A 23,353-nucleotide genomic window follows, 5' to 3' on the forward strand; every position below is an offset into this window, starting at 1 on the left:
GGGATTTGGTGATCCTCTGCCCATATTGGCTTCTAAGAGAATCTGCCACTCTGCAAATTGTTCTTCCAGCTGTTCTTTATATGTACATTTAACTTTTCCTCTTATTGATACCTGTCCCAACTTTTTTGGAATGTGTAGCTCTCATGAAATACAAATTGAGCCAATATTTGCCATGACATTTCAAAATGTCTCACTTTCAACATTTGATATATCTATATTCTATTCTATAAAATATAAGTTTATGAGATTGGTAAATTATTACAATCTTTTTTTACTCACAATTTGTAGTGTCCCAACTTTTTTGGAATTGGGTTTGTAGAAAAACGAAGATTTGATCATGTTAATATTTTTTTTTTTTTTTTATAATAGCCTATTAAAAAAAGGCTAAAAAAAAAAAAAAAAAGGCCTCAATGCACTGTAAGTCGCAGACGCGACTTACAGTGCATTGAGGCTATATATCAATTTTTACCTATCATGTGTTCTCGGGGAATCGAACCTACAACCTTGCGCTATGCTCTACCAAATGAGCTACAGGAACTGGATCTCTGCATTAATTACCTGTAAAATGTAGGCAAACACAATCTGACTAAATTAACATCATAGAAACAATTGTAATTTGCACATTGTTATCGAATGCATTCACAGTGTGTTCCTCCTTCAACAGTTCAACCTCTAGCAAATGTTTCTTGCAGCAGACTTTTACCAGCTTTGAATCCTTCCCCATAAATCTGTTACAGTTTATCAGTATCGTCTTGATCATTGTCCATTTGTGCCACAGCATCTCAATTGAATTAAGGTCAAGACACAGGAAAACACACATTTCCTTATTTTTCATCCATTCAGTATTTATTTAATTGTGTTTTGGGTCATTATGTTGTTGCATCACCCAACCCAATCTAAAGCTTGAAGAAATGATCTGCAGTTCTGACATTCTCCTGGAAAATGTCTTGATTCAATTTAGGATTCATCACTTCTTCTGTGACTGCAAAGCACCCAGGAGCTGAGGTGGGAATTCTTGGAGGTGGTGTGCCAGGAATTTTGTCATCAAAATATTTTTTTATAAAATAAAAACTTCTACAAAATGTTGAAAGGTACAGTGTTCTGTGTGTTTCTTGTCAGACCTAGTAATGCTTTCTACCAGTATGTGTTGCCCAATGCTACAGGAAACGAAGGTTAAAGGAAGAGTTTAGTCCCAAACCTGTATGATTTACTTCCTACTAAAGAACACATGAGCATATCACTTTGAATGTTGGTAACCAAAACATTTTGGTGACAACAGACCATATTTATAATATCTTCGGTTATTTTCCACTTAAGTCAGTCAGTCACAGGTTTGTGAAAAAAAAAAAAAAAAACAAGTGTAATTTTTGCTGACCTATCACTTTAAGGTTAGAGATTAAGATTTACCATAGGGGGTTAGTAATGCAGTTTTGGGGCTTGTTGTATAGGAAATCAGCACTGTGAATGACATGCCCAAAGAAAATACAAATAAATCTTTGGTTGTGATTCAACAGCAGCACTGGTTCTCAATCTTTTGACTCCATGTCTGAGATCACAGAAGTTCATGTATTTTTTCTGGTACTTCTCAGCTATAAAGATGACAAAGATCAATCCTCATGACTGTTGTACATTATTATTCAGACCACTGCTGAAACGCTGTCAATTATATATACACACATTTCCAATATATTTGAACAATTAAATGTTTAAAGTATAAATGTCTTCAATAAAACAAAAACTGTGCACATTTTTAGGCTCAACCCTAGCCGAATAACACAGTGTATCAAAATCTGCTGTCCACTTGGTTAATTTGCCATGCTGTTGGGTTAGTAAAAGAGGCAGACATCATACAGTTTTTGGTAAAAGAATTTACTCGCATGTATTTCCTAATAGCAAAGCATACCCCCATAGCACTCTGTATCCCAAAAAAAAAAAAAAAAAAAAATAGAGTTTGATGAAATTTCAAGTTTCCCCCCAACGTTTGCATCCCCAGCACTAAAAAAGCAAACCGAGCATCAATGATGACATTCGTGATTGTTCATCACATTCAGAACAGAACAGTCGATGGTTAAATTTGCAAAATAATTTCACTTCAAAGCTGATTTGTCCTACAAATGTAGGTATATACACACACACAAGAAAAATGGGTGAAAGCACTACAGCAGGTCATTTTAGATCTTCACCCCTCATGTCTCCACCCAGGAGTTTCTTTTAAAAAACTATAATTGAGCATCATGGTGTGAACTAGTGTGCATGTGCCTGGAGCAATGTATTATTTAATGACACTTGCAAATGGCACCATCTGGTGGTCTCTCTCTCAGTCAAGGCAATAAGGGCTGTTTCCAAACCTAGTGAGTTGCGTCTTTTGGTTTTGATGCACTTAAGACCCGCAGAAGTACTTCAGTTTGGCCCTGCTGTTGGTACCTGTGAGGACGTTTGTGTATGAGAAAGTTTATGGAGGAGGGATGGTAATATATCATGTTTAAACACAAATGCTCGTCATTTCTCGACAAAGGAAGCTTTTCATTTCCCCTTGCAAATATATACTGTCACTACCTTGTTACACACCCACACATGCACAAGTGAACCACACATTCACACAAATGGAAAAATGGACAAAAGAAACAAAAGCAAAAAAAAAAAAAAACTTTACTATTGTAATATATATTTTATATATATATTTATATTTTTTTACCAAGACAATGTAATTTCAGTGAGTGGGCGAATGAAGAAAAAATGATCCAAATAAAATAAGGAATAAAACAATAAACAAAATAGTTTGATGTTCCTTGCACATGAATCATCTTTCAAAAGGCAAAAGAAGACAGCTTCTGTCTGGAGAAGCTCACCTACGTTACACAGCTGGAGATGAAGTTGAACATTTTCTTTCAAACATCCTAACCATTTTTTTCTGACTACACTAATTGAAAAAAAAAGAAAAAATGAAAAGAAAAAAGTGTCAAGGCGGTTTCCACTGTTTGCTACTTGAACCAGTCGGTCATGCTGATGCAGTAGCTCTTGCAGTTAAATAACAGAACATTCAAATCCTTTTTCCGTTATGGTTGTTGCCTGTACGTTCGTCTCTAAATTTTAACATCAATGCCTGCAAAACGTTCGAGAGAATGGAAACAACATGATGGACAGTTTCTATGATACACTAACCTCTGGGGCTGCAGATGAAAACTGGAAAAACGCCTCTCCAGAAAGCCGGTTTCAATGTTCCTGATGTGGAGGAAACCACAGGCTCTCTGTTAACACACTAGAGCTGTCTTCCTCTCTCTCTTTTCCCTTTAAAGCACATTTTCACATCTATAGTGTGAGTCTCCAAACCCCTAACAATCCCACCCCGTTCAACTCCTCAACATAACGTTATGCCCTTTTACAAAATGGAAACACAAAAAGACACACAGTTGAAGAACACGCATCTGTTGACGCGCTCACACACACACACAGCATTCGGTGCACAAACCCAGGCAGAGAAACAGCACTATTCCTTTCTGTGTTACCCTATCGTCGGTCCTCCTGCTGTAAAAACACTATTGGTAACATCTAGTTCCAGAAAGAGCACTTGTACATTTGCAGAAATATGGCTTTAAAACTGTAACAATCGGTGGGAAATAAGTCCAAACTGATTTCTCTTGTCCCCACAAGATGATTTAGAGTGTGTTTGATATCTGTGTTTACAAGAGGCTTGAGTCCCGTAGTCCAGTGTTTTGAGTGTGAGCGTGTGTCCTGAAACCTGCTGGTGCTGAGCGGTGTTCTCAATGGTACCTGATTGGTTGAGATTTATTCAGTGATTCTTTGATGGATTGTGTTGCAGTGTGTAGTGTCAGGCTACGACTGGCTGAATGAAAGGCCAATCGGAAACCAGGACTGACCAGAGGGTACCACCTGTTCAGGATCGTTCACAGATGCCGCACTCCCCCCTAGAACCCACTCCTCGGTGGGATTGGGTTGCTGGTGCACGTGTCCTTGTATGCGTTTGCGTTTGTGTATGTGAGGGGCGTCCGGTGTGCTGGTAAGGGTGAGAGGGTGGGGAGGGGAGGGGTCACTCTCGCACACTGGCTGAGTAGGAGAACTGTGAGAAGTGTGAGCGTGCATCTGGGTCCTCCACATCAAGACTATCATCTGCAAGCAACAACAAAAAAAAAAATCTCATTTAATCATTTATTCCTCTTAAACAGTGAGTTTACCAAGAAATGAAAATTCTGTCATATGGAGTATTTTAACAATGTCCTTACTACCTTTCTGGGCCTTGAACGTGTCAGTTATGTTGCTGTCTACGCAGGGTAAGAAAGCTCACAGATTTCATCAAAAATATCTTAATTTGAAGATGAACAAAGGTCTGACAGGTTTTACAAGTAATCAAAGATATAGTTCACCCAAAAAGAAAAATTTGATGTTTATCTGCTTACCCCCAGGACATCCAAGATGTAGGTGACTTTGTTTCTTCAGTAGAACACAAACTAAGATTTTTAACACAAAACGTTGCAGTCTGTCGGTCTTATAATGGAGGTGAATGGGAATCACGGCTAAAACTTACACTAAAACTAAAGAAAACCAAATTAATCCCTGCGGCTCTCGACGATACATTGATGTGTAAAGACACAAAATGATCGGTATGTGCAACAAACAGAACGGTATTTATATTGTTTTTTACCTCTGATTCACACAATGTGCTACTGTTTGAACTCTCCTAAGCGCGTCCTCCTGAGCGTGTTCTCAAGCAGGTAAGTGAGGCGTCTTCTATTATTATATAAATACTAGGGCTGGGACAACACGTCGAGGTCATCGATGACGTCGACGCAAAATATGCGCATCGATTCGTCGACCTGTTTTTATTTCTCTAAAAAACGTTTGCAAAACGTTTACCTTATGTGCACTGAATATACGCGATGGCCGGATTAACATTCTGTCCAACGTTATATAACCAATCCAGGGGGGTTTTCTGCATTGATCTTTTTTTTTTTTGGCGGCTGTCAAAGCCTTATTTGATCAGTGAGTGATGTAAAATAGAATGACTGCTGCGCCTGACAGGACGCGTACGAGAGAGAGCCCCGGCTGACAGCGCGCACTCACAGTCTTCATACTACACGAGCGCTGTGTTGCTCGCTCTCTCTCTCTCTCTCTCGCTCTCTCTCCCTCATGCATATTAACCAAAATCATTAGACACAATAGAAAAAGGGCGGATCGCCAAAGTTTCATGTGGAGCATTCTGAGATTTTTTTTTTTCTCCATGTCAGGCTGCTGTTTAATTTTTTTTTTTTTTTTTGGAAAAGCACTCTCTGTATTAGCCTAAAGCCCTCAAGTTTACATTGGTTACTGTATTCTTTTCAATTGCTCTAAACAAGTATTTTGGGTGACATTTTTATTATTATTTGACATTTATTATATATGACATTATTATATGACATTTTTATTAAATGCTAGACATCAAGTTGTTGTTATTTTCATCTGAAAGAATAACTTGTATTCAGTAAGCTAGGCCATATGTGTTCAGTAAGCTTGTTTCAGTAAGCTATGTGTTTTCAATGCTTCAAGGTTTTATTGAATGCTATCTCTATACAAGTGCAAAGTAATGTCTTTTATTTAGTAATTTTAAGAGCAATAAACATATTGCAATGTTAAGGAATTCATGTTTTTTTTCATTCAGATATGTAAATCAACATGTATAAAATGTTAGTAGTCAATTAATGGGGAGATAATCGAATAGGTCTGAAAAAATTAATCGTTAGATTAATCGATGCATCCAAAAAATAATCCCTAGATTAATCGTTAATAATCGTTTATCCCAGCCCTAATAAATACTGTTTGGTTTCTTGCACAGACCAACCAATTTTTTATTGTATGTTTTTAGCTGTGATTCCCATTCACCTCCATTATAAGACTGACAGACAGACAGTGTTCTACTGAAGAAACAGTCACCTTCATCTTGGATGCCCTGGAGGTAAGCAGATAAACATAAGATTTTTGGGTGAGCTATCCCTTTAATGACTATTTTCATTTTTGGGTGAACTATACTTTTAAGCAGGTTTGGCCTTTATAATAGCCTAAATGTTGTTTATAATGAATGCCACTATAATCTTTGTATTGCTTATGTTTGTACATCATTTACAGATATTTTATATTACTTCTGAAAGTAGTAATATTATTTATCAAGTGAGTTATACACCAATGCAACTCTTTGTTTTTCTCAACAATGCATTTTTGATTTGGTTAAACTTGAGGCCTGGGTAAACTTCACAACGTTCTGTTCCATCTCGTGCCCAGCCGCGTCCGCACAGCTTTCAAAGTATACTCAACCGCAGATGAGTGCAGATGGATAAGCGTGACACATGCACAATTTGTGCAGTTCTTTAGGGCTAAAATATTTGCAGTCATTTTCTACTTGTTAACCGTTTTCTCAGACACAAAGATACGTGACGTCACAAGCAGACAGGCAAGGAGGAAGAACTGAAGTACTCACATTGGTCAGGTGGCGTGACAGTAATTGTCTGTGCAGTGAACTCGTCGTCAAAGTAGCGTGTGTCTGTCTCTGAGGTCACTTGCGGCTTGAAGGGTGGGCTGAGCTGCAGAAAAAACAGGAGGGTGAGAGGTGATTCTAACAAAAAGCTCTAGAGAACATTTGGTTTTCACACATCCCTCATTAACCACATGCAGAGATCAGCATAAATGACTGATTACTGTTAAATGTCTAATGAAGTAAAAAACATGTTGTGTTTGAGGATATATGTCTTCCAATCATGCTGCAATCAATCACACGGACACAATACTGGAACATGAATGTAAACGCGATTCGAGAGCATCTGTCAAAGTGATTAGCTGTGTACATTCTCTAATTTGTGTGAGGATTACATCCAATGAATCTGCTCCCACTGCCTTAAACTCTTACCTTCTTTTGAAGGACATCATACCAGTTCATGGAACTGAAGAACTTGTGTGTCATCACTTCTTTGGCATCCTCAGGACCTCCTCCGAGCCTTAAAAAAACACCAAAACATTTATTAAAACATACGCAAGATCCTCTTTCATAACAAAAGTGGAAACAGACGCACTTCTTACCTCTGTTTGGGGTCTTTCTTGAGCAGGCCAGCCAGCAAGGCCTTTGCCTCGGGCGAGAGGTTTCTGGGGAAGCGAATCTCCTCCATTAAAATGAGCTCAAAGAGACGTTCATGGTCCTGGTTATAGAACGGCAGCCGACCACACATCATTTCATACATGACCACCCCCAGACCCCACCAATCCACTGCACGCCCGTAATCGTTGTCTTCTAATACCTACAGCAAAGAAAGAGAAAAAGAGGAAAAATTAAGTAGTCTGTTTAGAGATGGCAATAAAAAAAGGAGAAAACAACAAGCTTAAATAAAACATAATTTTTATATAATGTTTGCAAAAACATACTTTTGCAAACTATTTTACTTTGATGATGCAGCATAATCCTGAGTGACAACATTAAATACGGAAAGAAATAATTACCAGGTTCACATTTGTGTGTACAATCACGATATGAATAATTTTATTTTCACAGTAACTATATATATATATATATATATATATATATATATATATATATATATATATATATATATATATATATATATATACACACACACACACACACACACACACACACACACACACACACACACCACTGTAGTAGCACCGTCTTCACGTGTGACACCTCTTTGTCAGTGCTCAGAAACGGTCTCTCAGAAGGCACGTGTATATAATGAAATAAATTTTCTTTTGCTGCTCATTACATTTCAATAGCTTAAAAATTACCTGTTTTTAAACCACAACATATAAAACCTTAGTGCCATGTAGCATAGCTATTTCTCGTGATCGTGTAAGCGCGATAGAGACGATAGTCGAAAATCTCTACAAGTTGAAGAATTTCAAAAATACAATTAAAGTTGCCTTAAAACTGTGCATGCATGTAACACATTATATAGGGGTGAGCGATTTAAAAAAAAAAAAAAAAACATATGTTTTTTTTGAAAGATCACACAATTCACGATTTTATCACAATTCTTTGTCATGTTGGTTTTATTATTTTGCAAGATGTCTGAGCATTACAGACAAACTTATTTCCCTATTATAAAAAGACAAAGCCTTTCAAGGTTTAAAAAAAAAAAAAAAAAACTCACTCAAATGTGGTTTTAAACCTGAATGAGCTTCTTTCTTCTACTGAAAATGAATGCTATTTTGAGAAACGTGGAAAACCAAACAGTTGCTGGTCCACAGTGACTTCCATAGTATTTTTTACTTCCATCAAATTCAATGTGGACCAGCAACTGTTTGGTTACCCACAGTCTTCAAAACATCGTCTTTTGTGTTCAGCACAAGAAATAAATTAATAAAGGTTCATTAAAATTCAATTATAGGGTGATCTATCCCTTGACAATAATGTATGCAGCACTCAGAAAAAGCACAGGTCAGACCAGTGCACGAATGAAACATTTAAAAGCACATGCAAATAATGTGGCGTTGTACAGTATATGATGGAGGCACCAAACTTGCAGCTGATAGAATATGCGCTGTAGCACGATACTACGATATTTCTTCAAAAGCAGATCATGGAGACATTTTTATCATCCACAATCAAAAAGAGTCATATCGCACACCCCTAATATTATATATGAGTCCCATTAAAGAAAATGTCTCTGAAATGGTTTTCAAAACTGTCCCGGAGCATCCCAGAACTGTCTCCCTCCAACTAACACACCCGATTAAACTCATCAGTTCACTAGTAGAGACATTAAGAACTGAAGTGGATCAGAAAAGGTAAAGAGATTTGAGAGAAAATACAATGCATGTCAGATCTGCGGCATGTTCAACAGCGGCAGCTCTTAAAAAAAAAGCAGCCAAAATAATAAAATCTTTGGATATTATGTCACTTTCCCTCACTGATAACATCTGAAGCACTGAAAAGTCTGTGTGCTCTCTCTGAGAAAATATTTTAATCTAAAGAGAACGTCAACAGTTATCACAATATCAAAAGGAAAACAAAATATATTACTGACCACACATGGGGTTATTTAAAGGTATTTTAATCATGATTTCTTTAGTGCCATGTGCTCTTAGCATTTATGCTAGCAAGTTGAGTTTCTGGCAAAAATAAAATGGTCAGTTCCACCGGATAATTCTGTTACTTTAAAACTGTTACTTAAAGGGGTCATAAGACGCGATTTCAAATGTTCACACAAAGAAAGAAGGCGTGGTTTCAGTAACCACAGTGTTGAAGTAGCCATGTCAGGGAGATGTGTGTGTAATCGGGGCGAAAGCAAAATCACTTTATCTGGCCTTTAGAAAGTAGATGCATTTAGGAATATTTAGGATTACTTACAACACAACAGCAATGCATTTTATGGACAACCGTTTCGTGAACTTAGGAGAGGAGGTCATTCTGACTTTGCTATGACAATTTGTAAGTATTTCATATTGAATGTTCAAATGCGGAATTTTGCATGTGTTTGAATCCACATCACAGTGGAGTCAGCTGTCTCAACCGTAGCTTGTGTACTGCAAACACGACGAGTGCTTGTAGTGTTCGGCCAATCACAATGCACTGGGTCAGTTGGCCAATCAGAGCAATTTTTTTTTTCAAACATTAAAGCATGTCAACATATTCTGTTACACCAAATACACAAAAAAAATATCTTTTAAAAAAGCATAATATGACCCCTTTAAAAAGGCACACTATGTAAGATGTTTTATTAAAATATCCAAGAGTACTTACATTATCACAAATGTTTCGAAGAATGTTTAAATCTAGAGAAATAATAAATTTTAACTAGTGACACAGACCGTGTCATTATGTCGCCTGCCAATGACGTTATAACCCCTCGATTTCCAGTTTTGTTATGTAGAAAACATATGGAAACCCCGAAGACGTTTTAATAGACCAGTGACGACCGCACAGAGTAGCATTATAATAGAACTTTCAAACGTATCTACTCTGATAAAACAGCTCAGTTTTTTTTCCCCAAATACGCCACCTGGAAGGAGCAGAAGCGGTCCACTGTGGCTTAATAAAAGCTCTGCTGCTCTCAAGCCGTGTGTCGCGCTCGTTCAGCAGACTCTATTTGCTTTGCCACCTTTCATTCTCACCCTGCTTCATTCTACTATGTTAATAAATCATGAGCTCATCCATGAACACGAGTCCCTTCGGACTGCATCAGTGCTTTTAAAGGGTCAACTGTGTTTATGAATTATTTTCACACAAAAAAAATGCAATACTATTGTTGTTTAAAACCTCAAACACAGATATATGATGCATCCTTATAATATTTCAATAATATTATTTTTGTTCCGGATATTGTATATAATACTTTTTCAGATTAAAAACCATTCGCTTCAAGTGGAAAATTCTGTGAAGTCATGGGTATTTTATTTTTCTTTATAAGGTATGCATAAGTGAAATATAATCTCAGTTACAAATGTTGGAATGTAAGGACCGTTTGTCTAATGCTAAAAGAAAGATTTTTCCTTTCATGATTCATTGTTATTTCTACACATTGCCTAATTTGTCCGTAACAGAGTTGACAAACAATACCATAAAGACATCTGTTTTTCATTAAAAGTAAAAAAAGGAAGTAATCTGTGCTTGGCAAGCACTGAATTATTAAAATATGTGATGTTTTCAATAAAATACTGGAAAGAATTTTTGTTAGTGAACTGGGTTTTTTTTCTTAACTTTATGAAATGCCATATGTATCTCCAATTACAGAATCACATCGAATGTAACAGAAAACGGTTTTAAGTCTTTTGTTTTACAGCATTCTGCTTCATAAGACTTGCTTAAAAGAACAATTTTTAAATATTCTTTTCATCTTTTAATATTTAAAGAAACTAAATTGAATATGCTAAATTACACATAAAATGATACTTTCTAAATTCAGCCTCAACACAATTTTGTTTAACCCTTTAACTACTCACTTGAAGAAATGTGTCAGGCCAAAATATTTTCTTAAACCTTCATCTAGTGATTGCTTTATTTTTAGCATCTGTTCTCCTTTCAATGTGGTTCAAAACACACAACCAACAAGGCAGTTTTCAGCTTTAAAACACTGTGAGATTCCATTATAATACGTCAGAAAATGAGCAAATCAGAGCTGGGACTAATTCCAATCTTTTTTTCCTACTTTTTAATCTATCAAACTATGATCCAAAAAGCAACTGAAAAAACAAGTTCATGAAGTGAGTTTGCAGTACCTCAGGAGCAAGGTACTCTGGGGTCCCACAGAATGTCTTCATGGTGGCCTCATTAGTAATGCCCTCTTTACACAGGCCAAAGTCTGTGATTTTAATGTGACCATCTATATCCAGCATCAGATTCTCCAGCTGCAGAGAGAAATACAATTGTAAGAGAATAAGGAAATAGCGTTTTGCCATTTGAAGTAAAAAAAAAAGGAACTCAGATTTCATGTCTGTGGTCTATGACACAATTTTCAAAGAGCAATTCAAACTATTTTTATAATAATTACATATCAAACATAAAGCATTGAGAACACAGAAAACCTTTAGGTCCCTGTAGACGACATCTTTAGAGTGCAGATATTCCAAAGCTGAAACTATTTCAGCCCCATAGAAGCGAGCTCTATCTTCCGTAAACACGCGATCTCGAGACAAGTGGAAGAACAGCTGGAAACACGTAAAAAGGAGACAAAACAGAATTTTAAAAAAGACAGAATGGTGTAGGCCTTTCTAGTTTGTTTTTGTAAGGAGTGACAGGATGTGACAAACCTCGCCTCCATTTGCGTACTCCATGACAAAACACAATCGATCTCGTGTCTGGAAGGCGTATTTTAGTGTCTGTTGAGAGATTGAAAAAAAAAATGTGAATTAACAAATCTAAAAGCAAGAGAATTGTGTAATAATAAAAAACCCTGACAGAAATGAACATACCGTAAGGAAGGGGTGCCGTGTGCTCTGCAACACTCTGCTTTCTGTGATTGTGTGTGCAACCTCGTCCTGAAATAGACCACAAAAAAGAAAAGAAAAAGAACCAACTGGTCATGACTCTCAAACTAATTATTCAGGAGCATTTTAAAGTTCTGATTCGTGTGTGCCGCCCACCTTAGCAATGATGACCTCTTTGCGTAGGATCTTCATGGCGTAGTACATGCCAGTAGCCTTTTCCCTCACTAGAATCACCTTTCCAAAAGTGCCTTTACCCAGCAGCTTTAAGTAGTCAAAGTCATTCATTGTCTAAAAATATGAAAAACAGATCTGCTCAGCCATTACATCTCAATATTAAAAAAGGCTTTTATAAATAAACCTAAAACTTTTTTACATTTTATATTTTTTTATTAATAGAGACTATAAATTTTAGTCACACAAACATCAACAACAAATATGGCGTTATTTTAATGACAAATGTGGAGAGCACATTTTTGTAGCGGGAATCCACATTAATATAATGCGCGAGTAACCTGACACTTGTGCTCAGATACAAACTGCTCTCGCCCGGAGAGAATGCGCGCACTTAAAACGTGTCTCTCCTTTCTCTCAAACTGTGTCCTGTGCACTAACAAATCTCTCTATGCTACAATAATGCGCTCTCGTCATTTGACATTAAAATAACGCCATAAACTAATTGTCACACACCGGTGAACTCCCAATTTAACTGCTTTGTGCAATATTACCAACAATTATGCCAAGTAATGGATATGGTACAGTGACTGTCAGCCTCAGTCCATTGATTACAGTAATATCTTGTTAAACAAATCCATCATTTAGAGGTTTTTACCGTATTTTCCGGACTATAAGTCGCACCTTTTTTCATAGTTTGGCTGGTCCTGCGACTTATAGTCAGGTGCGACATATTTATCAAAATGAATGAACTAAGAGACATGAACCAAGTTAAAACGTTACCGTCTACAGCCGCGAGAGGGCGCTCTATGCAGCTCACTGCTCCTGTAGCCTACACGGAGCAGAATAGAGCGCCCTCTCGCGGCTGTAGACGGTAATGTTTTCTGTTGGTTCTTGGTTCTAAATAAATGCGACTTATCTATGTTTTTTTTCATCATCATGACATATTTTTGGACTGATGCGACTTATACTCAGGTGCGACTTATAGTCCGAAAAATACGGTAATTTCAAACCGTTGCTTAAGATTAAAATACACTATCCATAATATTTCTTTCTCCAGTGAAAAAGGTTGTCTTGGCTGAATCAAGAGAGAAATATGCACAGATTAGGGATGTTCATTTCGGTTATTTTTCTTAACTGACAATCGATGCTCGTTAACTGATAATTAACTGTTAAACAACAAAATGATCTTAAATTAGATTTGAATTAAATTAGAACAAATAAATAGGTATATACAATAAATATATTTTAACTTAAATAATAAATGAAGAAAACGGAAAGAAAAACTGTGCAACAAGTAGCCTAGGATGCAGAGTCTCGGTTCATTTTTGTGCTGCGCGAAAGGAAACCAGACGGCAGAAAATGGCATCCTATTTTCCTTTAAGCTTATGTTACCAAAGCACAAAGATTTATTGTTATTGTGAATGTACACAGATAAAAGCAAACCTTTTACAATTCCGATTATCTTTATGACTATAAGGAGTAGTTGCTTCCACTGTTAAATGAAAAAAATTCAAGGGATTGTGCCGGCGTGGCTTGCACACACACAGTTAAGCATTGCTACCTTGACAGTGCAGCCGGTTCATTATCATAATAAAATACAGTCAATAAAACATATGGGGAAAAAAAACACACTGCAGACAACTGAGAAAGTTTCTTATACAGAAGTGAAGACTGTTACCCAAACATCCAAACACGTGGGGTTAAGGCACTTACGACTTTGGTGCGGGACTTTGCAATGGCAGCCTCCATTCCCTCCAGGCTGTTGTCTCCAGGGGAGCCAAAGTTGATGTCCATTGGCTCCTCCTCTTCCCGGGACTTGAGCCCATTGGCCACAGCCTGTATTGCACGTATCCACTCCTCTCTGCATTGACATCAAAATTAATTCATTAATCATTCATTAAATCCAAGGAAAACATAAAAACGTAATGCACATTATGGTTCCTCTTGTTATTTTCTATCATCTTGAGCTGATCACAGGTACATGATTACCATCCTTTGGAAGAATTGAGGTATTTAGTCACATAATGAAGTGTGATATTATGCAGCACCTACACAAACAAGCTGGGGATTATTTTCAGGTGCTGTGTAATATCACTGCACCCATGGTACAGCAGCAAAGTTTCTTATAGTTCCTAGTCATATCAGCCTAGAAAACAGCAACTTTTCATTTTCCGTCAGCCTTAGCACACGATGTGACTACAAAAGAGTCAAGTTTTAAATGGGAAAAATATCAAAACTCTTTGGTCGTTTTTGAGCGAAATGCTAACGGTCTAATCAGATTCAATGATCTACGCTAAGCTAAGCTAAAAGTGCTAATGGTAGACCTGGAGATCAGCTGAATGCATTCAAAAACGGTAAAACTCAACTGTTTAACTCTAGGGGAGTTAGCCTATTTTCAAAAAAAGTGTAGTGTTCCTTTAAGATTCAATTTAAGCAACAGGCAATGAGTAATAACCTGTTTTGGTTGGCAGAAATCTGGTTAATTCAACTTAATCTGCTTTTCCAGTAAATACCATTCAGTATCTGCTTCTTGAGATCTCTCTTCCACTCATTCATTCACAACGAGGACAATGATTCCAGCAGGACCCTCCATCTCATCTCCTCACCTTTCAGCGTTGCTTTCCACGTGGAAGGTCCGCTCAATAACAGTGGTCCACTGCAAGCAGCGGATGACAAAAGTGTTCGGCCGAGGTCTTTCAGTCTTCATCAGCTGACACTCTGTCAAGGATATTAAAGTTTTGAAAAGCTGTATTTTGGATTTAAATTTGTTGTACACAACTTCAGGTGCTTAGATGGGAAACGTGATCCTTAAAATCACAAAAAGAGCAAAAACAATTAGAAATTCATTGTTAGCAGATATAAATCAATGTATAAGAACAAACAAACAAAACAAAAAAAACATTGATACGGTCCAATTTTCTATTTGGTACAGTAAGCTTAATCATGCATCGCTTGCCTAAGTTTCTGTTAATAATAATTGGTAAGTAATGAAAAAAACCACCGCTCAAAAACTAAACTACCTTAAGGAAACACATATTTTAGAACACTAAACACAATCTGGTGTGTGGGGAGAGGGGCAGTAAAGTGTGGCAGACCTGCAACAGAGAAGTTATTGAGAGGGGGCTGATTGTGGTCTGAAGTCTCTGGCTTCTCCTTGTACCCAATGAAAGAGCCATCACTCTTTAGGATGAAATATCGGGGCCTCCAAGTCTTAATGTATTCACCTGCAGACAGAAGGAGGAAGAGATATAAGGAAGTAGATGGCAGAAGGTAGAAAGTAGGGAAAAAACAAAAAGGCAGAGACAAGGAAGACAACACCTCTGTTTACAATCCAAAAATATGATATGGACTGTAATAAAGATTGAGTGTGTTTTTCTTACCTCTCTTGTGGAGCCAGCCCTCTCTGACGATGCTGATCTCGTTCATGCTGGGTTAGGGGTGTGCGGGGCGTAGGGCAGGGTGGCAGGGAGGTTGGGGAAGGGGGAGTGTTGAGTCTCGGGTCAGGCAGACACGTTCAGTACCAGAGCCAGACTCACCTGGGATCATGCAAATAAACCAATGTTAAGCAGACTTTCTGTTACTCGTTTTAAGCAAACAGTGTTTATGAACAAAACATTAGACCCACTACTGACTTTCAATGTATGGCAAAAAAAAGCATTTTCATAGTCTTCATCTTTTTAGTGTTCCACAAACTAAAGTAAAGAGGATGAATAAATGACAGAATACTCATTTTCGGGTGAATGAGTCCTTTAGTAACAGCATTTTGCATTTGAATTTATTAGTATCAATACTGTATCTAACATCTGAACTCAACAACTGAAAGATTCAGCACAAACGTCACCTGACTAAAGCTGCAGGAATGCCACCCGTTTAGAAATGTTTGCAATGTAAACTTGACATAAATGCAGGATTCAGCACTCCGCAACAGATAAGCCTCAATTTAACATTTAACAGATGAGGGACAGCTCATTTGTTATCATCTTCCTGAATAAATCAAAGTCCCATGTGCGTTCCAGTATCGAGATCTAACTGGGGGCAGGAGGAAAGCAATGAATGAACCGCTCATGAAAAAGAGGTGAGTGCAAGACGTACTGTGGAAAATTTCAGTGCCATTATACACCGCATCAATGAATCTAGTGCTGAGTCATTATTCACAAACAGATATCTTTATATGTGGGATAAAAGTGCTGATGAAGGATCAGGGTCTCGATCCGGGTGGATGTTAATGGATATAATCCATGTTCTTTTTTTTTTGTCCATCTTTAATAAGATGTCATCTATGTGCAGTCTATGAGTGGACAACTGATCACCTTTTATAATCAAATGGATTTCTAAATATTAATCTCATATGTGTCATGACATTCGGAAAGCACAACCAATCCAAAAAGACAAGACAGATACATCACCACATTATCTTTTAAAGATGCCTCATTCTTTAAAGAATCATTTATTGTATCTACATTCAAAACCAAAATATGAGAATATTTGATATAAGATTATATTCTTCATGTGCTTAACATTATTAAATGCATCACCCTAATGTTGATGGGGATTATGCTTATACTGTATTTGTTCTAAAACCATTTACGTCGATTGATTAGCATGTGTTTAGACTGCCATCGGTTACAAAAAGGAACAAATACAAATGTTCTTCTTTTTGTTCCTGTGGAACTTAATTTGAATTCACAAACATGTTTAATTCATACGTTGTTGTGCATCGATATATAAAATGTGTGCCAAAAAAAATGTATAATGAAAATAACCATGAAACCTACATTCCCTGTCTTTATTTCCAAAGCTTTTACTCTCATAATCTATATAATATACTGTAAATGGCGGGGTTTTAAAAACAACCCACGTGCAGAGAATAACACAAAGTTAATGAACATGGGACAAGGATGAGCTTATTTTACCGCAAAGTGTTTTTAGACCATTTTTGACAGGAAATGAGAGAGCTCTGTTCTATCACCATGGAGATGCCAATTAGACTGCAGTAAAGCCAATCTGAATCACAGGTGAATGTGCCACTTTGTACGGCGAACAGGACGAGACACCTGCTGTTTTCAGAGGCGACATTAGAAAGCACAAGCTTTTACAGCAAAAAACAATGCTTGATAACTGGAGGACAGAATGTTCACCCACCTGAAGAAAATCTGAGCATAGTTTGTACATGTATAAGATGATGTTGTGGGTCGTTGCAAAGGCATTTCTGGGAATTTATTAAGCATTGCAACTCATTATAAATATAATATTAATACAAAATATCTATATATTGATATAACTTTTAAAAAAATACTTAAAGAGTTAAAAACTAGTTACAAGATACAAGTTTAGTTATCACTTGCAACATGCCCACAAGGCTATCAGCTCCAACAACCCTTATTTTCTCTCTTTTTTGTTAATAATTGAAGTCATTGGGCTCCAGTGTTGTTTTCCACCCCTTTACACACTTCCATTGTATGGTCGAAAAGTAGCCGAAGCTTTTTCACAATATATTCTTTTGTGTAACGCAAAAGTAAGTCTATACAGGTTCGGAACAACATGAGGGACAAAACTATCAAAATATTCTTTTTAATCTGTTGACCATTCAATTATATCTGTCAGTGTATAGTATAATCCAGATACATTCTAAAATAAATAAATAAATACTAAGCTTAAAATTTTATTAATTTCATCCAAGAAGAAAATACCAGCTTGTCACAGAATATTTCAACTTTTATTGTTGTTGCTGTTGTGACCGAGAAAAGGTCTTAAGATTTTTGTTTGTTCATTTTTGGCCAAGTCCAAAAAGCCCAGTTTCAGCTTGATTTTATTTTCTGGTGCCTTGATATGGCTCGGGTCCTTTCTTTAGTCTTAATCTGTGGGATTTTCTGATCATTGATCTCTTAATAAATATCCTTAATAAAAACACGATTTGAAGTAGCATCTTTCAAATATGTAGTACAAACAGTGCTGGATAAAAAGCATGTGATGGTTTCATGTTCAGCGTATCACTAGACCTATACATTAGTAATAGAGATTCTTGCTTTTGAAAACAGCACTTTTTTTTTTGTTTGTTTGTTGCGAGTATAATATCGGTCTGTGCCAGAGGAGTTTCCTGGCATAGCAGTGCCTCTGGCACAGTTCTGGCATGCTGTCCCATCACCATGGGCACAACACTGGATTATCCCTGCAAAATAAAATCCCCACCTTGTGACGCCCCTGCTAGTCCATTACACAACTGCTTAACACATGCACTGGAATTAAAAACACGATGACCATCTGACTCAACGCTGGCATATATACATGTATCTAGCGTGCATGTATCAATCGGTCAGTGGTATGCCTGTTCCTCTTTTTCATAAACAACTCTCTCACACACACACACACACACACACACACACACACACACGCACTTTGAAGTCCACAGTAGAAAGACAAACAAGAGCGGTGACCATTTCAGCAAACTAATGATTGCACGCTTTCTGTACCAAGTGGATAATTCCAGACATAGATGTCCTAAATCTGACCCCTCTCAACCTCAATAACCTTCAGGCCTCATGCACAAACCTGACAGATGCATGATTCAATATCTGTCAAACATCTGACTACTTCAACCTTCAATAAAGTTTCCATATTTTAAACATGCCTGCAGAATTGCAATGAAATCCACGTGGAGCTCTATTATTGAAATCAAAGGCAAAAAGCCATCAGTTTGATCGATAAGCATGTACAATTTTTTCACACTATAGATCAATCATGCCTGTTTTCAGAGTGTAAAGGGCCTGATCGACAATATACTCTCACTTCCACTCATTTAACTTAACACATCTCCGTCAAGACACAATGATGCACTTACAATGGATCAGCAAGCAAGGACCCCTCGGGAGAGACCAGCAGAAGCGCCAAATGGGTTGAAATTAATCTATAAGCGTACTTGTATTTAATAAACTAATTTATAAAGAAAAACGAAGTGACAAACATGCGTTACGACGGGAGATGCAGTTTATATGTAACGTACGGTAAACCTGAAATATATATTGATAAACAGGTTTTTGGGGAATGTATCCCAAAGCGCAACAAAACATAACATTTAAGTGCACTTTAAATACAGAGACTCGGGCTAGGCTAAACATCACGCTAGCCAACAATCATCGATGCACGTTTTAGTCCCTTACCTCCACTTTTATTCTCCTGCGATGTGTTGGTTGACTGAAATGTAATAATCCTCAAAAGCCCATGCAAGTGGAGTGAAACAAGGGTGTTCAGAGACGTGAAATATGCGTTTATTCTTCTCGCGAGCTGCTGTGTATTGAACTCTGCCAATGACCACTCAGCTTCCCCAGAAATAACAACACCCAACCGCCCGAATTTCCTCACAAAACACCCCTCAGTGGCCCGAAACTCGAACCCGGTCGCCCAAACTCATCCCACTACGCTTATTTGACGCGTTTAATGCCTTGGAAAAGCTCGCCGTGGCCGTCCCGTAGGTCTATGAGCGATGTTACGGTAGTGGTGGTATTGCGGATAGGCCTCCGTCTAGCGACTCGACGAGAACACAAACAGGAAATGACCTCAGCTCACGCTCGGCCTCGCCGCGACGTCACGGGCAACGTCCGAGTCTTTTTTTTTGTGTTGCTGTTTTTCATTTATGTAATGCTAGCGAGGTTATGAATTTATAATAAATTCATACATGTCCGGATTGTTTCGTCGGTTGCTATTTCAATATTGTAACCATAGACTGTAGTAAAGCATAGAAGCTCCCTCTACTGGTTATCTGCCACAGTTCCTGTGCAGCGTTTATTTTCAAAAGTTAAAAGCTAGAAGTTAAAATAATATTTGCATACTCCAATGTGAGCATTTTTTCTGGTTGTTTTTATAAATATTCTTAAAAATAATCAAAAAGCTCTATGGTACTGCATTTCTTTGCTGCTATTTTCTGAAGTGCATTGGAGTACCAATTAATTATCATTGTGTGTGTGTGTGTGTGTGTGTGTGTGTGTGTGTGTGTGTGTGTGTGTGTGTGTGTGTGTGTGTGTGTGTACACTAGCATTTGAAGTGGGTCAAAACCTTTCATCAAAGTTGTCCTAACACCAAAATGTGTTCTTGTCTTAGGACAGCTTTGATTAACTTTTTTGATCCACTTAAAATGTTGAACTACTTGTATATTATATGAATATTATATGGTACCATGGTTATCATCTGATACCATTATTGTTCCTTGGTATCACCCCATTATTTTTGTGAGGGGTAATTAAATATCACAACCGATATGTGTTAAACAGAATATACAAGTAAGAATATAATATAAATCAATAAAAAAAATCAAGTAATGCAAGTTTCATCATTAGATGGTGACGAGACTGACCTTATGAGTGGGTCATTTAATCTCTTATTCAACTAATTCATTAGTTCAGAACCAAAATAAAAGGTATTCCTTGAGTCAAAATATAGTAGGGGAAAAACAGTAAAGAGATAGTAGGGATAGGGATAGGGGTAGGGATATCATTAAAAAAGTATGCTAAGATTACCTACTATACTGCAGCAAAGCAAACTGTTCACGTCATGATAATGACACCATCTGTGTTTTGATTTCATTCATACTACATAGATAATACTATATATATATATATATATATATATATATATATATATATATATATATATATATATATATATATATATATATATAGTACAGACCAAAAGTTTAGACACACCTTCTCATTCAAAGAGTTTTCTTTATTTTCATGACTATGAAAATTGTAGAGTCACACTGAAGGCATCAAGGGCTAGTTGACCAAGAAGGAGAGTGATGGGGTGCTGTCACACAGTCACCGGACCTGAACCCAATGGAGATGGTTTAGGGGGGAGCTGGACCGCAGACAGAAGGCAAAAGGGCCAACAAGTGCTAAGCATCTCTCGGGGAACTCCTTCAAGACTGTTGGAAGACCATTTCAGGTGACTACCTCTTGAAGCTCATCAAGAGAATGCCAAGAGTGTGCAAAGCAGTAATCAAAGCAAAAGGTGGCTACTTTGAAGAACCTAGAATATGACAGATTTTCAGTTGCTTCACACTTTTTTGTTATGTATATAATTCCACATGTGTTAATTCATAGTTTTAATGCCTTCAGTGTGAATCTACAATTTTCATAGTCATGAAAATAAAGAAAACACTTTGAATGAGAAGGTGTGTTCAAACTTTTTGTCTGTACTGTGAATATATATATATATATATATATATATATATATATATATATATATATATATATATAAATATATATATATATATATATATATACATACATACATACATACACACACAGACACACACTCATACACACATCATTTTTCATGGTTGCAAATGAAATTCTTTAAAAGAAACACCATATGCAATTTGGTCTTAACGAAGAGTGATTCGTTGATTTCGCTTATTTGTTCCAAAAACACTGATTCATTCACAAACTTATTTGGGAAACCCTGCGTTTCATGAACAAACATTAATAAGCATGAAAACAACACCATCACATGCCCAAAGTCTTTCAAGTTTGAAAGATGTTAGTCCAACTTCGAATAAACGGTTACTCCGGGTCAGTTTGGATATGATTAAGACATAGTGTTTCACAGCTATACATCACCAGTGTTTTATTAACTTGCGTGATTGTTTGTTTCATACATGACAATTGCTCGAGAGGAGGTTCGTTATTTTACATTTTAAAAGAAAATAAAAATAGGAAGAATTAGGAAGAATCAATTAATTATGAATGATTTACTGCCAGGGTGTGAATAAAAAAGTAACTTTAATCTTATTATGAGCATTATTATTATAAAATGTATGTAAATATACTCTAATTACAAGCAGGCTACTTGATTTTTGGAATCTGATTATGTAATCCAGATTACCTGTAATCAGTTACTACCCAGCACTGACTATAGCAGCTATAATTATGCAATGACAGGTAAAATTTTATCTTAAATTTTGTTTATTGAACTGGTCTATTAAAGCAACTTCATGGCAATCGGACTCTTTGTACCGAATGATTAACACGATACTTATTTGTGCTTCTTTTTATGGCCGTGTTTATTTCCATGTGACGGGGCCCGTGGCAAGTGAAAAATATGCGTGACAAAGAAAACTATTTCTAAAGAACAGATATTATCAGAAGAATTGCCACATTTGTGTATTGCTTTTGCACTCCGCTTGGTCTGTTGTTGAGGTTATTCTAATCCTCTATTCTGAAACCAAATGTGTTTATCAGGGTTGGCTACTAAGCGCAGAGTGAGATAGTAGCAGTTGTTGACAACTCTACTTGGGTCCATTCATAACAGGAAACAACAGCTCATTATCCTTCTGCTGCTGCTCTCAGCCACGGCTAAATAAACATTTATATAGTCAAAGAAATTGTTTCCTGGATTTCATTGCAAGGCTGTTTTTATTATGCCCAGTATGTGTGGATGACAATACATGTGCTGCAAACATGTTTCCATTGCTCAAGAGTAAGTTCTAGTTTTGTAATCCTATATATACTCGACTGCATTGAAATAATGCTGGTTTCACTTCAGTATTTCTCATCCTATGTAACAATGCTAGGTTACCTGTATTGTCATATCCACTTTCGTATCTGAACCAACAGTTAAATGAACAGAATAAAATGTAATGAATGGGCCAAATGTGTTTGTGGCAAGGCCATGAAATATGTTTCTTGTATATGTAGTTGTACGATGATAAAAAAAAAGGCAGACACAAGTGCAGTAGAAGAAGCAGCTGTATTTGACTATAAAAGCATCTAATCCAGTGTCTCTACGCAATTTTTATTCATATATTTCAGTGTAAAAAGCCTATATTCTATAGAAAAAAAAGGAACAGAAGTTTAACAGAAATCCGAAAATAATTTCTCAAAAGAAAACATAATAATCACAATAAGTCCCCATTCACCGATCATTTTCATTAAAATAGAAACGTTATCTCAAGTTGTCTATCTTTTTTCCCTCAAAACAAATATATATACCTTATTTATATATTTATATTTATATGTATTTTCCAAGGCAGTTTGGCATGGCCGACAGACAAAAATGATCATGGCCATATTATTTCATACCTCAACACAAAGTTTAAAAACATCTCAAATGAGGGCTGAAGCTATGACAACAGTTGTTTCGCACCACCAGATAGTGGCGGTCAGGTGACCACGTACAAGATGGCACTGATAAAGAGAGGCAAGTGCAGCCATACGTCCATGAACAAAAACACGCACCCCCACACATGAAACACAAAGCTCTG

General features: G+C 36.9%; 1 protein-coding gene across 1 annotated transcript; it reads right to left on the reverse strand.

Annotated features, from left to right (window-relative positions):
• Window positions 1-2,663: 2,663 nt before the first annotated feature.
• On the reverse strand, window positions 2,664-19,689 carry LOC127941373 (RAC-beta serine/threonine-protein kinase-like). Its single transcript, XM_052536374.1, has 14 exons — window positions 19,254-19,689; window positions 15,477-15,632; window positions 15,192-15,320; window positions 14,703-14,814; window positions 13,810-13,957; window positions 12,079-12,210; window positions 11,908-11,973; window positions 11,746-11,814; window positions 11,521-11,643; window positions 11,215-11,343; window positions 7,063-7,277; window positions 6,893-6,980; window positions 6,467-6,569; window positions 2,664-4,128 (listed from the first exon to the last, which is right to left on the reverse strand). Exons 2-14 carry the CDS (start codon window positions 15,520-15,522, stop codon window positions 4,049-4,051), a joined length of 1,440 nt encoding a protein of 479 aa, XP_052392334.1. The 5' UTR covers window positions 15,523-15,632; window positions 19,254-19,689; the 3' UTR covers window positions 2,664-4,048.
• Between the last annotated feature and the right edge of the window lie 3,664 nt (window positions 19,690-23,353).

Source organism: Carassius gibelio, chromosome A21, assembly GCF_023724105.1.
Source record: "Carassius gibelio isolate Cgi1373 ecotype wild population from Czech Republic chromosome A21, carGib1.2-hapl.c, whole genome shotgun sequence".
NCBI classification, from domain to species: Eukaryota; Metazoa; Chordata; class Actinopteri; order Cypriniformes; family Cyprinidae; genus Carassius; species Carassius gibelio.

Bases quoted from the DNA above. Each gene is read 5' to 3' on its own strand.
- LOC127941373 (XM_052536374.1), bottom strand. From the start codon at position 15,522: ATGAACGAGATCAGCATCGTCAGAGAGGGCTGGCTCCACAAGAGAG. The intron at 12,211-13,809 runs GTAAGTGCCTTA...TCATATTTTTAG, and splicing joins CAAAGTCCCGCACCAAAGTC to ACAATGAATGACTTTGACTA. The intron at 6,570-6,892 runs GTAAGAGTTTAA...TTTTTTCTGCAG, and splicing joins ATGATGTCCTTCAAAAGAAG to CTCAGCCCACCCTTCAAGCC.